Source organism: Pteropus medius, unplaced genomic scaffold (assembly GCF_902729225.1).
Source record: "Pteropus medius unplaced genomic scaffold, Ma_sr-lr_union100, whole genome shotgun sequence".
Taxonomy (NCBI): domain Eukaryota; kingdom Metazoa; phylum Chordata; class Mammalia; order Chiroptera; family Pteropodidae; genus Pteropus; species Pteropus medius.
This window is the reverse complement of record NW_024342539.1, coordinates 63,685-79,909: the sequence shown is the minus strand read 5'-3', so window position 1 is coordinate 79,909 and position 16,225 is coordinate 63,685. Positions and strand designations below refer to the sequence as shown.

The 16,225-nt window shown below is 40.0% G+C and overlaps 1 protein-coding gene across 2 annotated transcripts in view; it reads left to right on the top strand.

Annotated features, from left to right (window-relative positions):
• Positions 1-16,225, top strand: part of PTDSS1 (phosphatidylserine synthase 1) — a 59,341-nt gene that overhangs the window by 26,857 nt on the left and 16,259 nt on the right. For both annotated transcript variants that reach the window (XM_039866345.1, XM_039866344.1), the window contains exons 5-9: positions 2,536-2,694; positions 4,454-4,605; positions 7,530-7,671; positions 9,521-9,633; positions 12,454-12,519. In XM_039866345.1, the coding sequence (XP_039722279.1) occupies positions 2,536-2,694; positions 4,454-4,605; positions 7,530-7,671; positions 9,521-9,633; positions 12,454-12,519 (632 nt within the window). The remainder of the gene's footprint in view (positions 1-2,535; positions 2,695-4,453; positions 4,606-7,529; positions 7,672-9,520; positions 9,634-12,453; positions 12,520-16,225) is intronic.

The following is a 16,225-nucleotide window of genomic DNA, read 5'->3' as shown; positions in this document are numbered from 1 at the left end:
TAAAATATAACCACAATGCCATTTTACATTAACAGTATACATTCAGTGTTCGCCTTTCCCCAGTCACCTCTTAGGTTTCTTACAGTTGATTTGTTCAAATAGGATCCAGACAATGTCCAAACATTGCATTTGCTACAGCTCTTAAATCTCTTTTAATCTGTAGTCCCTCCTCACCTCTTTTTACCTTGAAATTTATTTGTCAAAGTAACCATATTGTCTTTTCTATAGTTTCTCATGTCTGGATTTTGCTGCTTGCATTTTCATGGTGTCATTTACAGTATCTCTCTGTGCCCCATATTTCCTGTAAACTGGATGTTAGATGTCGAAGCTGAGTCCAGATTCCAGTTCAGTTCTCTGTCCTACAGTGGGACAGCTTCATAGGTGGTACTGTGTGTCACACTGGGAAGCACATGATGTCTGATTGGCTCTTCTTTTATAACATTAAGATTGATCATAGGGTGTCAGGAGGTCAACAGCAGTTTTAAGATATGCCATCAATAAAATATAGATGTGGCTTTTGGGAGGGGAAGAAAAAAACTTATATTAAATGCACCAAACATTGTAATATATTGAAATTTTCACCCCAGTTCTTTAACTACAGTGTGTAAATGATGAACCAAGAAAGCATAGTGATTACAGACGTGTGCACTGCAATAAAGGGAAAGAAATAGGTGCTATTGGAATTTACAAAAGGGACCTAATCTAGTCTGGGAAATCATGGCAGGCTTCCATAAAGAGCTGATGTTTAAGCTGACAACCAAAATGTGAATGGGAGTTGGCCAAGCAAAGTCGGGGTAGGGGGTGGGGCCATTTTCAGGAAGGAGAAACAGCCTGTGAGAAGGCTCTGACTTGGGAAGTCTGGGATCAGCCAAGAGCTGAAGAAGAATAGAAGGGAGGAGTGGGTGGTACCTGAGGCTGGGGAGACAGATGAAGAAGAGTTAGGATGTTATTCTGAATGTAACAAAACACCATGGACAGTTTATGAGCAGATCAGTTGCCTGTTAGAGGATCAATTATAATAATACCCCCATCTCCAGTTAAGTTTGGAAACAAAAGAAGAGTGTAGAATATCAGCTAATTTCTTCCTGGTGAAAGCTCCGTGGAGCAGATGGTTTTAGACCTGGGCCATGTGGCCTTGCTAATACAGCCTCTCTCACCCCTGAATTAGGCTTCTTGCTTGTCCCATTGGACGGCCACAAGCTTCTTCCCAAAAGGAGGGAGAAGACGAGAACTCTCTGTGCCATCTGTAGGCAAATAATTTCCAAAGACATTGGAATCTATATGTTCTTTATTCTTCCAAGGTCACCATTGGAAATGAGAGAGTGAGTGAGAGAGTGGGGAAGGAGGCCTAGAATGGGTAGAAATGGAGATTCTTCTACACTGGAAAGGATGCCTTACCCAGCCACCCACCCCCACAAACACAGACACAAACACACACACACACCAAAATGATCTGATCCATTATCTAGAAATTATTCTGTTTGTAGAGAATAGATTACAGAAAGCAAAAGTGAATACAGAGAGACCAGTTAAAAATCACTATAGTTTTAAGCTGGAGGTGGGTACTCAGATGCTTATTAGAGTGTCATCTATAGTTTTTAAATACCTGAAACATTTCATAATTTAAAAAAGCTAATGTGGACATCTAAGCAAGGAATAATCGTGTTGGTGAAATGGAGGAAAGAAATACTTGGGGAGGTGAAATGAATAGGACTCGGTATTAGGTTAAGGTTGGGCAGCGATGGAGAGGATGGGGTCACAGAGGTCAGTCCTCAGACCACTTGGAAGGCGGGCAGGATGCGCCCTCACCTCCGTTAAGTAATGTCAACTTAAAATTACTTATGGATATAGTAAAAACAAAAATATATTAGAAAAGGAACCAAAATTCTTAAAAGCTTTGTAATTTTTTAATATTTATGTAATATGTAGTATATTTTGGAATGGGAGTTAATCTGTTTTTTTCCAATTTCCAAAGTTAGACGATTCAGCTTTTCTTCTTTTTCTAACATAAGCGTTTAAGGCTTTACGTTTCCCTCTAAGTTCTGCTGAACTACATCCCATCATTTTTGATATATGATATTTTCATTATCATTTAATACTAAATATATTTTAAATTTCTATTATGATTTCTTCCTTAATCCGTTATATTTGGAGATGTGTTTCTATATTTTCAAACCCATTGGAATTCTGTATATTCTTTATTTAATGCCATTTTAGTTATGTTTTTGTTACTGGCCTTAACACAGTTGCCCTATGGTCAGGCGACATAGGCTATGTGGTACCACTTCTTTAAGATGTGTTAAGCCTTTGTAAAATTATTTTGCTTCTCATTTTAACCCAGCTTTTGCAATTCAGAGCAAAGCAATTCTAATTTATAAACTCTAATGCTTGTCCATTTTTCCTCAAGAATCTTCAGTTATTAAAACTTTTTTTATTGGGCAGTTGTCGAAGTCACGTCAGTTCCTATTATCAGAATCCTGGAAGGAAGTTGATTTTTATAGTATTGCTAATTATTTCCTTTTTTATTTTAAACAGGAGTATGCTGTGAACTGCCATGTTATCACCTGGGAGAGGATTGTCAGCCATTTTGATATATTTGCATTTGGACATTTCTGGGGCTGGGCCATGAAGGCCTTATTGATCCGTAGTTATGGCCTCTGCTGGACCATCAGTATTACCTGGGAGCTAACTGAGGTAAGAAGACCAGGGGTCCGCAACCCCTGGACTGTGGACTGGTACTGGTCCATGGCCCGTTAGGAACTGGGCTGCACAGCAGGAGATGAGCAGTGGGCCAGCGAGTGAAGCTTCATCTGTATTTGCAGCCACTCCCCAGCACTAGCATCACCATCTCAGCTTCACCTCAGGTCGTCAGGCATTAGATTCTCTTAGGGGCACCAGTCTCTGGTGCCAAAAAGGTTGGGGACTGCTGATCTACACCCTACAGTGTGGATAGTTTTTATGTAGGAAGAAGGTAGTCTGCCAGTTAACAATCAAGCAGTCCATTCTCCAGCCCCTATGATATAAAAATATTTAAACCACCCCCTAGGAATATTTTACAGCTTTGTGAGAAAAAAAAAATAACTCCTTGTTAACTTAAAGCCTGCTTCAATCTCACAAATCTTAAAGAGAAACAAATGAAATAAAGCTAAAGAATGAAGTTGAAATCCCAAGTGAGACAAATAAAGGGTAATGAGATCTGCTTAGAAGTAAATAAGTAGTTTACCTACTAACTAGTTTCCAGTTTGAGATAAATAGGATTGTTGTGGTAATTATAATTAATATCATGTGTCCATGATATTTTATAGCTGAAAAATGGATTCCAGATGTAGCTCTAATAAGTATCTCAGTAATTGAAAGTATTATCTCATTTAATGAATGAAAGATACATTCTTGACAAACTATTAGCAAAATGAAATTTCAGGAACTAATTCATTTATTGATCAGTTACTATTCATTCCCAAGGAACAAAATTTGGCCATGGGCACAGTATATTTCTCGATGCCAGTCATTATCCTGACCCTAATTTAGAAGCATGCCAGTTTGATAGGGCTTCTATTAATGTGCCTCTCACAGCCCTAGAGGTTAGAAATCCAAATTCAGAGTATCAGCAGGGTTGATTCCTTCTGACAGCTATGAGGGAGTCTGTTCCAGGCTTCTCTTTTCAGCTTCTCAAGGTTCTCTGGCAATCTTTGGCATTTCTTGGCTTGTAGATGCATCACCCCAATCTCTGCCTTTATCTTCATGTGGTGTTCTCCTTGTATGTGTTCACATGTTCTTTTTAATGCCACCAGTCATATTGGATTCGGGGCCCACCCTACTCCAGTTTGACCTCTTATCCAATTATATGTGCAATGATTCTCTTTCCAAATAAGGTCATATTATGAGGTACTGAAGATGAGGACTTAAACATATAAATTTTGAGATGACACAGTTCAGTCCATAACAGTGCCCAACACTGTTTATATCATCCTAAATCACCATAAATCAGAACAGGTAGAATATGTTCCCCACATACACGTGAGGGAACCAGAGCTCAGAAGCTTCTTGATTAGGTGAGCCAGGATTGGATTCCAGATGCACCCCATGTTCTTGCGCCCCTCTGTGACTTCCAGGCATCTTCATAACCTGGCTGCAGTGTGACCTCATACAAGGTCCTTGTCTTATTGTCATTAGCCAATGAAAGTCATTAGTAGTAGTATTTAAAGAGAGGCCATCATTGTTTTGAAGCCCTATGTCAGAAGAAGAGCTGTTTGGATTAGTACTATTTGCAAACCATCCACAATATAAAAAAACAAGAACCAGATTGCAGACCCTGCTTTTTTTCCCTCATACTTAGGAAAAACTGGTATGCCAACAACTTCTCCTAAAACAATGTGTTATTAAAAGGAAATTTATCTTTCCATGTTGTATCCTTTTTTTTTTTTTTTAAACAATCATCTGTTGTGTTTCTCAGCTTTTCTTCATGCATCTTCTGCCCAATTTTGCCGAGTGCTGGTGGGATCAGGTCATTCTGGACATCCTGTTGTGCAACGGTGGTGGCATCTGGTTGGGCATGGTCGTTTGCCGGTTTTTAGAGATGAGGACATACCACTGGGCGAGCTTCAAGTGAGTTGTGTTCTTTCTGGACATCAGTCACAGGTTTTCACGCTGTATATTTAACTGCTTTAGTAGCATGCAACTTCAGTACCGTCTTTGATGATAAGGAGTAAATTATACATTAGTAATTGAAACTCAGAAATGATTATAAACCTAATTTCAGGCATTCATGCAGAAAATGCTAAATCATTTAAGATGTTCTCCTTCCTTTTTATCCTACATTCAGACTCCCATCACTAGATTAATTAGTCCTCTATCCCCAGGTTAACTCCTCAAAACCTTCTCACACTATTGCTTGACTGATCTTTTTAAGAATGTTCAATTCATCATGTCATTACTCTGATGGCTTCTTCTGGTCTTTAGGACCAAGTATACATCCGCAGTCTCAGCAGGTAAGGTCCCTTTCTCCATGCCCTCTGGGGTACCCAAGGACCTGAGCCTGTGTACATACTCCTCTTTACCTGGGTTTGACCTGTGTTCCCATGTGCCAGGCTGGCTGGTCCTCTTCCTTCATAACTCAGCTTACTTGTTACCTCCTCAAGTAGTTGTCTCTGACTCTAGTTTAAGTTGCATGTTCCTCCTCTGCCTCCGTGGAGGGCAGTGCACACCTCATCATTCTTTTAGCTGCCTCTCTGAACTTGCTTCTCAATTTGACTGTGACAGGAACCATGCCACTGATGAAGGAAGAAAAAAACAACGGTAGTGATGATGAAAGTAGTAGTAGTTTTTATTGTGTTTAAAACTTCCTTTATTTATATTAAAAAAATGAGTATTTTCCACTGCTTAAATATTTTTCTAAAACATGATTTTAAAGGGTTTTTTTGTATCCCAACATATGGATAAACTATAACATATTTAATCAATTTCCTTTTATGATCATTTAGTTGTTTCAAAGTTTTCACTTTATAAAGGCTAGAGTGAATATCCTTGAACATCTATCTTTGTGTGTATCTAATTTTTTTAACAAATTCTTAGAAGTAGAATATACCAATTTATGTTCTCATCTGTATACACCAATGTGTATATGTGTTCATTTCATTATATCTTTGAATTTTATTTTTAAACCTTTGTCAATTTTATTACACATAAAATTGTGTGAACTTGAATTTCTAGACTTTCTATTGAATTCTTTCTTTTATTAGTGCTTTTTAAAGATTAAGCATATTTACATTTTGTCATAAATGTGACTTTATATTCTATTTTGTCATTCCCTTCTAATTTTGTTTGTGGTAGGTTTGTTATATAAACTTTAAAATTTTTAAGTCTTTTGTTTAGGTAAATGTTAACTGTATTTTATTCTAGTTTAATAGTTTAGTCTTTTTATTAAAAGTAACTTATTTAATCTAGAATTTATTTTGATATATGATGTGAGGGGGAGATTTCACAATATTTTTACAATTGATTAACCAGTTTTCTCCATCCCTTTTATTAATAATTCTTTCCTTGGCCAATGACTTGAAAGCATATTTTTCAATATATTTAAGGCAGTATATAATGCAACAAAAACTGGCTGTGCTGGATATTGCTCTAAGTAAGCTCTATGCACAGTATCTTGTTTGAGCCATATGATCCGTCCTAGGGGTGGATACTTTTATTCTCTTCATTTTAGGGATGATGATACTGAGACTTAGGTTTAGTAATTTGCCCTGGGACACACAGCTAGCAAGCAATTAAGTCCGAATTTGTGTGAGAGACTATCTGGCTCCTTAAACACAGCCATGATGCTTCCCTGTACTTTCATATATTTATGCTTCACATTCAACTTGAGAATTATTTTGTCAAGTTACCCAAACACAAACCAAATTAATAAACAGAAAATTACATTGGTGTTTTTTTTTAAGTTGCATTAAATGTACAAATGACTATAGATTAACTTAGGTTGAATCAACCTCTTAAGTATTTCAGTTCTCAATCTGTATTTCTCTATTCTCATCTTTCTCTACCTCTTTCCACGAAGCTTTGCCATTTTTTAAAATACAGGTCCTTCATAGTTCTTGTTTATTTGGGGGTGGATTTTCTCATGTTGTACTTGATGGGTAGGCGAGTGAATGCAGGAACAAACCTGGTTCCCTCCCATTCCCTGCCATTTTCCCCTGAAAGAATACCAAGCCTGACTTGTTCGCACTTGCGCCTTCAGCACTTAGCATAATGTCTGAGAACATACAGGTTCTTGATATAAGTCTTTGTTGAATTAAAGAATCTTTACTGGTTATTAAATGCTGTTTACCTTGAGTTTCGTGACAGGGCTAGAACGTGCACACCCATCTGCGAGGCACGGTGAGCTTGCAACTACAAGTTGCTCTCTCTGAGCCTAAATGGTCTCATTTGTAATACATGTGCTGTTTGTGTTTCATGAGAGTATGAGGTTTTTAATTGAGTCATTTCTAGGATTAAAACTAAGAAAGGTTAAAAATCACTGTTCAACAATCCAAGCTGTTCACTTTTCTGAGGAATAAACAGAGTGAAGAAATGATGTGGGAGACCTCAAGAGTGTGTTCTCTATTTTATTAAAATGCTCTGACCCAGGAGGTGAACAGTGGGTGGGAATATGATCCTTGCTGGCACCCTCCTCCTTCCTGGCCTGGTTCCAGATGGTTGTCTCTAATGCCTCTCAGCCTCTTTTGTCGCCAGTTCACAAATTAAGGCCTCTCCTGTCTCTTCAGCGACCTGACCTCTGTGCTGTGCCTGTCATCCCTGAAATTCCCCATTGAGTGGGCTGCTCTCAGTGCTCCGCCTGTGAATACAGTGACCATTGTTGGAGAGATGGTTCAAATAGAAAGGAATCTTTTTGTTCCTAGCATTGGTTAGCATAGTCAATGCACAGGTTTGGTTTGGTTTGGTTTGGTTTGGTTTGGTTTTTACCCGTCTTCGTTTTTTTTCCTTCCCCTTCCTTCTCTCACTGGATTTTCACTGGAGCTGTTCCTTTCTCACAGGGACATCCACACCACTACCGGGAAGATCAAAAGGGCCGTGCTGCAGTTCACGCCTGCTAGCTGGACCTACGTTCGATGGTTTGACCCCAAATCTTCATTTCAGAGAGTGGCTGGAATTTACCTTTTCATGATCATCTGGCAGGTATTTTTTTCAGATACCAAGAATTAGGAAAAAAACTAAAAATCATTTAGGAATTTAGAGGTAATGCTAGTTGACATCGCTTACCAGCTAAATGCTGAAGAAGGTATAATATTCTGCAGCTGACATATGAAATAAATTAACAAAGCGATATTATTACACCTAAGGTCTTGCTTTGTCATGAAGGCATTTTAAAACATGGATCTTTGAATTACAAATAAGAAACAGATTAAAATTTGGATTCGTTCAGAAGCCCATGGTCAGCATCTATTACCCAGTGAAATAGGCGCTGGATTGCTTTTTAGAATGATCATTTTCAGAACCAAAGGAACAAATGCAAGGCTTTTACTTATATTCCATATTTAACATTTGATTTTTAAAATTGTGCCTCAGCTGTTACCATTTGAGTTTTCTTGTAAAGAGCTAAATAAAGAAGCCCTCCTGGGGGATACGGATCCCACAGAGTGGTGTCAGCAGTGGAGAGAAGCTCTTGTTGCAAGCAGACCATGACTTGATTAAGGTCATTCAGATAGCCAAAGGTCTTGGAAAAGGATTGACAAACATCTCTGTTTTCTAGAGTCAGCCTTTTTTATTGATCCTCTAATCCCCAGGTTAATTGTTTCACAGCTTTGGAAGACTAGCTGAGGGAAACAGCTTTTACCAGAAAGGTCTTTCAGAATCATCAGAAATTATATTTTGAACATATTTACACAAGATACTTCCAACATAAGGGGAAAAATCAGCATGTGTCACTTTTAAGACAGACAGTCCTTGTCTACACATGGAGAATAATAATGCCCATCTCAATAAATGTAGTTTATGACTACAGAAGCATATGTGAGTAGTCACTATAGTTTGGGGAAGTCAATATGTATAAAGATAGGAGTGTAAATGGGTTGGGATTAAGTTGTACCTTATCAGGGCAGTGTCAGGGAAGGTGTAGGTTTTCTTCTATTACAGGAACTGAGGAAGAATTTGGGTTTGTTCAGAAGAGAGAGCAGTGTGCTCATAGAACAGCAGCATTCCCCAGAGCACCCCTTTCCTGGGTATGAGTGTGGTACTGTGATCAGCTTTCCATATGTGGTGCTAATTAGTGGACCATTTTTTATTCTTTATCCTTGAAGTCAGCGCTTTGGGAAAAGACATGTTGTTTTATGTCACTGAAACGAACAGGCTGGTCCATATGATATGTTCCCAGAGCAGTGACCTTTCCTAGTCTCTGCCCCTTGCTTAATCTGGAGGGGAAATGTCGGATCCAGGCCCTGGGCATCGAGCATGTCCCTGCCAAAGTCTGTTTTGTGCTGCTAGGGACTCAAATGTGATGAACTGCACCTGGGTGAGACGTGGACCAGCCCTTCACACCCACTTTTAAGACCTGCCTTTGGTCGAGGCTTTGCTCAGTCCCAGGCACGTGCTAAACGAGTCCATAGTCGTCTCTCAGCGACGTGTCTCAAGCTTCCTCTGGTTATTAAAGATTGACTTTCTTACAGTGGGACTTTTAGACACAGCCTAATTTCTGTAGGCTGCATAGGTATTCCAGGGCCCATCCCTGTTTTCATGATTTCTGCTGTTTTCAAAGCATGTTTCTCCCAACTACCCCAGCAGATGACAATCATGTGAACCAGGAAACATGACAAACCTCAGGTGCCCCCACGAGCCACACCAGCACCTTTTCCAGGACCCCTGGTTGGTTGGCACCCATATTGTCCTGGTTGTTACCAAGTTTAAACAGCAGCCCTTGAAGACCCCATGTATTTTCTGAAAACATACCAATTTTTTTTAGTTGTAGAATGTCGATTTAAGGGGACTTAGCATGAAGTATCAGGTTAACTAATGTCTCTTTCTTTTTCAGCTGACTGAGTTGAATACCTTCTTCTTGAAACATATCTTTGTGTTCCAAGCCAGTCATCCATTAAGTTGGTGTAGAATTCTCTTTATTGGTGGCATCACGGCTCCCACAGTGAGGTAATTCTATATAAGTCCGACTGTCATTTGAGCACGTTAACCTGCTTTGTATTCTCCTGTTTAGCATAAGGGAAGTCACATAAACTAACATATTTTTCATGAAAGTATCATATTAAAGAATTATACATCCATAATATAAAGAGAATGTTTTGCTCTTAGACCTCAGTAACATGGAGTGAGTAATAAATACCACACCATTATTTTCAAACCCCTTTAATAGTCTTCACCGCTGTTGTTTTTTTTCCTCTAACTTCCTACTAAAAAAAACAAATGAGTAGCCAGTGATGCGGAGGTTTTTTTAAACGAGATTATTAAAAAATAAAAATGTTTTCTTCGTGAATCTGAAGTCATAAATGATGTTATTTACAGAACGAGACTATTAGCTTTTTAAGAGCCAGTTAATTTTCTTTTTAAAATGTCCTTCCTGTAGTCCTCCAGGACAACCGAGGTAGTAAGCGTGGATGTTCACACCATTGTTCCCCTGGATTCGCGTAGGGTCCTTGAGATAAGGCATTGTTTGGAGTCAGTCCCTCACATAGACTGATCCCAGCGAACTTAAAAGCAAAACATTTTTATTCGTTTCATTTTTTTCAGTTTAGAAATGGCATTTGGGGTTTTAAACTAAATACGGAATACTGGCATTGACAAGTAGAAGCACCCAAAGATCTCTGCACAGTTGGTATAAATACAAACTAAGCAGTTAAAAGAGTTAGCTTTTCAGAAACTGTAGGGTAACTTATCATTTTTAATGTGCTTGCAAACTACACAAGTAGAGGCCTCACTTGCCAAGGAGAGTAGGTGTTTTCCTGGGTCAAACATACCCCTCATTTCTAGCCTGCATATCTGAGGATACATATAGAGAGGTAGCTATCTATATATATACTCTCTATATATCTACCCCCAAATACTGGATTGAACAAACCAAAGAAGACACAGCCGAGTCTTGTGGAGTTAGGACCAAAATTCCATTTCTTTTTATTTTGAACCAAACAGGAAAGTAATGGTCAGTAAGCCGGCAGCCCTTTGACTCTCTTATAGACCAGTGGTTTATTGAAGTCATTATCCCATAAATGCTGTTTTTTCTTGGTGGGTTGGAGCCTCTCTCCTTTAGTTAAAATTTAATTATATTTGAGACACAATTATTTTCAGGAAAGATTAGCAGCAGTTTCTTTATAAAATTAGGAGCAATCAAGAAAGTCAGTGGGAAAAGAAATCTCATAAAACAGAATAGCAAATCACATTGATTTATCATGAAATTTCAGTATTTTTAAACATTTTAAAACAAAAACTGAGACTCAGAATCCAGTGTTTTGACTTTTTGAGAGCTCCTCGAAATATTTGCCAAATGCTATGGATTTTCACAATTTTTTTTTTTTTATTTAAAAATTAGTCACTTTTCTGTGTTTTTAACACTACTTGAGGCAGTTCCTATCTAAGAAGATGCTTTAATAAGCTAATTGGAAAGATGGAAGTGCTCTAATGGGTTTATCACAGCCATTCCAGTAAGCAAACGGCAGCTCCTAAATGAAGAGAAAGATTATAGGCTTCAGGATAAATCATACACAACACGTCTCCATTTCATTCCCTTTTGGTTAGACTTTTACACGAATCTGCTTTGAGAAAAAGTTTCAGCAAACATTCTTTTAATCTGATAATATAAGGGGATGGATACATTCGAGGGTAAAGTAGCTGAACTGGTAAAAGCAAATTAGCCAATGAAAATGAAATTAGAGGAACACTTCAATTCTTTATAGCCAGAATTCTTCACTGAGGTCTTTGGGGTGAGGAGGTGATAGTTCATGGATGAGCTTTAGATATCCGTGAATATCCTGAAATTTAATGCAAAGTTTTGTCTGCATGTTTTATATGCCTTTACCATAGTTTGCATCAAATCCTCAGTGGAGTCTTTAACCCCAAAAAGATGATGCACTCCTGGTTCAGATGCTGCTTTTGAAGGGTTGAGTTTCGGTGCGATCATGAGACTAAGCCTGCACTGTCCTATATGGCAGCCACTCACCACATGTGGCCGTGAGTGCTGGAAATGTGGCCAGTCCATGCTGAAAAGTGCTATAATGTAAAATTACATCGTATTTAAAAGACTTAGTACAATAACAATATAAAATACTTCTTTATAATGTTTTCAATATATTGGGTGAAATAACATATATTATGAAAATGATTCATCTGTTCCTTTTTACTTTTTTAACATGGCAACTGGAAAATTTTAAATTGCTTGTATTATATTTTTGTCAGATGGGTGCTGCTCTAAGCTTTTCAACTACACATCATTGCCTCTTTTTTCTAATCTTGTCAGTAACATCCAAAGTCATTGATATTCAGTGACAGTGAGATGCAGACAGGGTCGGTCCCATTCCAGTTTCTGAGAGCCAAAAATGTGTGTATTTCTTGCCTGATTACAATTAGCAACCTTTTTACTATAGAGAGCCAGAGGAGACAGTTAATGACAGTGCCACTGACCCTTGGGATTCACGTCCACAGGGGGAGACTGAAGCACCCACCTGAGGTTGCTTTGACTCAAGGCTTTGGGGGTCTGTTCCTGAATTAAGAGTACCTATGTTGATGATCTGGCTGTTTAAACCATGCTCCGCTCTCTCCAGCTCAGGCCAAATGCCTAACCCCTCACAGGAATGTTACAGCAGGCCCTGGCTTCCTGGCCCAGGACTAGACCTAGACCAGGCAGCTCGAGTACGTGGAGCAAGACAGGACATTTCTTATACTCAACTCGGTGGCAGCAGTTTAATTCCATGTTGACTTGTCGGTCTCCCAGCTGCTCAGTGAGTTCCGCCCTTGTCCTTTCAGGCAGTACTATGCTTACCTCACCGACACGCAGTGCAAACGCGTGGGAACCCAGTGCTGGGTGTTCGGGTGAGTACTCCGTTAACTATGGAAGTTTAAGAAACACTTACACCTCTTAAGTTTCTTTGGTTATTTCTTGACCCTGTATTAAGTGCCTTTCAGTACAATTGTCCTATGAAGTCTTGCTGATGTTTTTATATGTCTTCCATTTTTAACATTACTTTTTCTGATTTAAGTTTAGAATAGTTAATTGGCAAATTGTAGAAAGAAGGTTTAGAAACTAATATTTTTAAGAAATAGGAAATCAAAAGATTTTTATGAAATAAATTAGAAAATGGATTGTTCAGATTCTTCTGAATTTGATGATGAGTTTGGGACATCATCTTATGATGGACTTATCCACATTTCATGTCACTTTCACATCAAAAAATCCTGCAAAACAGCTGCTTGCTATATACCAAGGTATAATTTTATTGTCCCAAAGAGAACTAACACATTGCCCCATGGTCACAATTTATTGTCTTTTTACGGATACAAATGCTATATCTGAATTTACTATTATTTAAGTGATGAAAGAGACCATGGGTTATCTAATTTACACCGCCCCCCCATATGAAATATGAGACCATCTTCAGTATGTCAGGTAAGTGGTTCTTCTGCGTAAAACACCATCAACATTTTACCATGCCATTAAGCAACCAAAGTTCCAGGGACGTTCAGCAGATCTGTACACAAAATTCAGGGCCTTGGTTGGGTAGCTTAAATTCAAGACGCAATCTAGGTTCCGAATTGAGTGTGACAGTATATAGAAATTTGATGAAAATTCATAATAGGGAAAAAAATTACTGCTTTCGACAGATCTTTAAACAAAATAACTTTTCCAATGAAAGAGTAATACATGTACATTGATAAACAATTCAGAAAAGAAGAAACTAAAGCTCACCCAAAGAAGTCAGTCATTTAGAGATAATTGCTGTTAGCATTGCAGTGTCATTCCTTTCAAATGTGTGTGCGCGCACGTGTGCGCGTGTGCACGCATGTGTGCGTGTGTGCGTCCAGCGCCCATTCCAGGTTTTGAGGGTTTTATTCAAGTTGGATTTAGACAAGTCCCCCTTTGCCTAAAGACAAAGAGCCATTGTCATTCGTTTCTCAGAAATTCTGTCACTTAAGCTGATTTTCCTACCTAAAGTGATTTCAGCTTAAAGGATGATAAGATGGATTAGATTTCTGCTGTTTAGCGATCTGGCAGGAGAAAGAATTTACACGTCTACCAGGTTTCTAACATACTGAACAAAGGCCGTGTGAAGAAGGCATGATCGTGGAGTCCTACCTAGAAGGGAGGAAGATGGAGCCTTTCTTCTTGTCTTATTGTCTCGACCAAGGAGGCAGTGATTTTCCTGCATCTGAGCTCTGTTCTTTCCACTCACATTTTTCTCTTAATATTTAAAAGTCCTTGGCAAGGTTTTATTCTACTGTGGAGTGGATATGCTTTTTACAGAACTATCTCTTTACTACCTGTTGAGGAAAAGGAGATGCGGATCAGAGGTAGTATTACAGCAAAGTTTCTTTCTAATCAGGCAGCCAAAAAAAATAATCCCAAGTAAGGAGAAATGGCAAAGATAAACTGGGTCACAGTGGCAGAAAATGCTGCTACAGGAAGTTATATCTTGTTGAAAAGTGATAAAATAAAATTCAAAGGTGAGATCATTTGGCTACTTTAGTGTGTTTTATTGAGAATTGAGATCTTCCAGTAAAGTGATATCAAAATTAATCAATCTTGAGAACTAGTGGACCATGCTGAAAAATAATAGATCCCTCTCCGTAAACCACACACAGTGGGTCTCCTGGGTTCGTGAACCAGAGCTGCCTCTGCACGTTTATCACGCAGTGAAGATGACACAGGAGGCCAGAGTCTCTGGTCTGTCTCTTGAGTGTTTGCCCTGCAGGAGCCACCACCTCCCTCTTCTGCCCCATCTCTCCCCTGCCTCCCTGTTGCCCTCATTTTGTCTTTTTCAATCTATCAAAACAGCAAACATTTAAATTTCTGACTTTCTTTAATAACTAGTAGCTGATTTACAGCTTTCTTTTCACCAACTTTGGATTAATTTCAGGCTTTAGCCAGGTGTGGAGATGTGAGGGACAGAGTAGGAGTGTCCCAAGAAGTGACATAGGAAATTCGCTTTTGAAGACTTTAGAGAGGGGAGGGGAAAGGTCAAACAGGACCTCCGGAGGCTTCTTTCCCACAGTTCCACATCTTTTCTTCCTGAAGAGGGCACTTTTCTGTAAATGTCACAACCTCAAAAAGTTTGTATTTAATTACTAACTGATGTAACTAAATACAGACTTACAGTGGGGTCTCCTATAGTTGTGCCAGAGATCTGAGCTTTTAAATCTTTTATGCTTCAGTGTGCTGTGTCCAGCACAGATAGGACTCTGTCCAGCTAGGGAATGGGGCCCACCAGGGAGAGGGCAGCAGTGTGAAAAAATTGGCTTCTTCTCTGTTTAGAAAGTCACGTTCTGTTACCTCAGCTCTGTGGGAGTAAGGGGGCCAGGCGGATGTGAACAGATTCCCCCCGTGTGTGCTTTTATCATCTTCATCTTTGTCTCTCTCTCCACTCCACCCTTGTTTTAATTGAGTTTCTGTGCCTAAATGAGCCTGGCTTATAAGGAAAGCTGTTTGATTACTGGGCCCTGGGAGGAAGGCGATCCAGCCCCGGCTTTAACACGAATGAGCAGTCACTTTCTCTTCCCGAAGTTCCTGGGTTGGTCTTTGAGGGATGGGTGAGCATGGACTGTGCCTGGGGACCACCTCGCTATCAGAACTGCCCTCCCCCTCTGAGTTTCCTGGCCGCACTACCACAGCCGTACTGGTGTCCCCGTCTCAAAGTGTGTGGGCCTCTGCTGCTGACTTGTTCTCTCCCAGTCAGCTCCCCACCAGCAAGGCCCCTCTCCGTCCTCGCCTCTCCTGCCTCCCCAGAGTCTGCCGTCTCACAGCTGTTCTCTTCTTTGGGCAGCAGCTGCCCTGGTTTTCCTCCTACTTTTCTGTTTCTTCTCAGTTTCCTCTGGTGGCTTCCTGTTCCATCCCCCTATCCCTCCCACATGTCTTAAATGGTGCCATTCTTACAGGCGCTCTCGCCCTCCTTTTCCTTTCTTTTTTTAAGGATAGACACGGCCTGTAGCACAGGGTCCTTCCAGGAGGAGGGAATGTGCTGAGGGAAACAGACAACTGTCAATGGTGTCATCCGACTCTTGACCCTTCCTGTCACTACCAGGTCCCCACCGTCTTCCTGTTGACCTTGACCTTCGTTTCACAGCCTCTCCCACCTGTCCTCACCTTCCCTCTGGGCCGCTCCTGTCTGTTTCAGACCCTGGGCCCCACACTGTTACGGTGGCTTTATAACCAGTTTCCCTTTCCCAGCACCTTCCCCTCCTGTGCTCAGGACTGCTCCCTCTTCACTCCGCCTCTCCCTGCTGCCTTGCTCAGAAACCTCTCCTACAGCCCCAAACCCCTGGTGGCAGTCCTTATTTTTTTTAGCAGCGGAATCCATTTCCTCAAATGACATCTTGCCCCAAACCCTAATATACATCAAAACAAGTGAGCAGGACTGTACTAGGTGTTCCACCCAGGACCCTTTTAACCTCTTCCCACCCTCCCCCCCCACCACCACCACCCGATTCCGCACCTGGGGCTTCCCTAGGAAGTCTGTAGGTTCCAGGAGCACAGTGGAAGTTGTTTCTATCTGATAAGTGCAGCTCAGTTATCACTTCCTCCCAA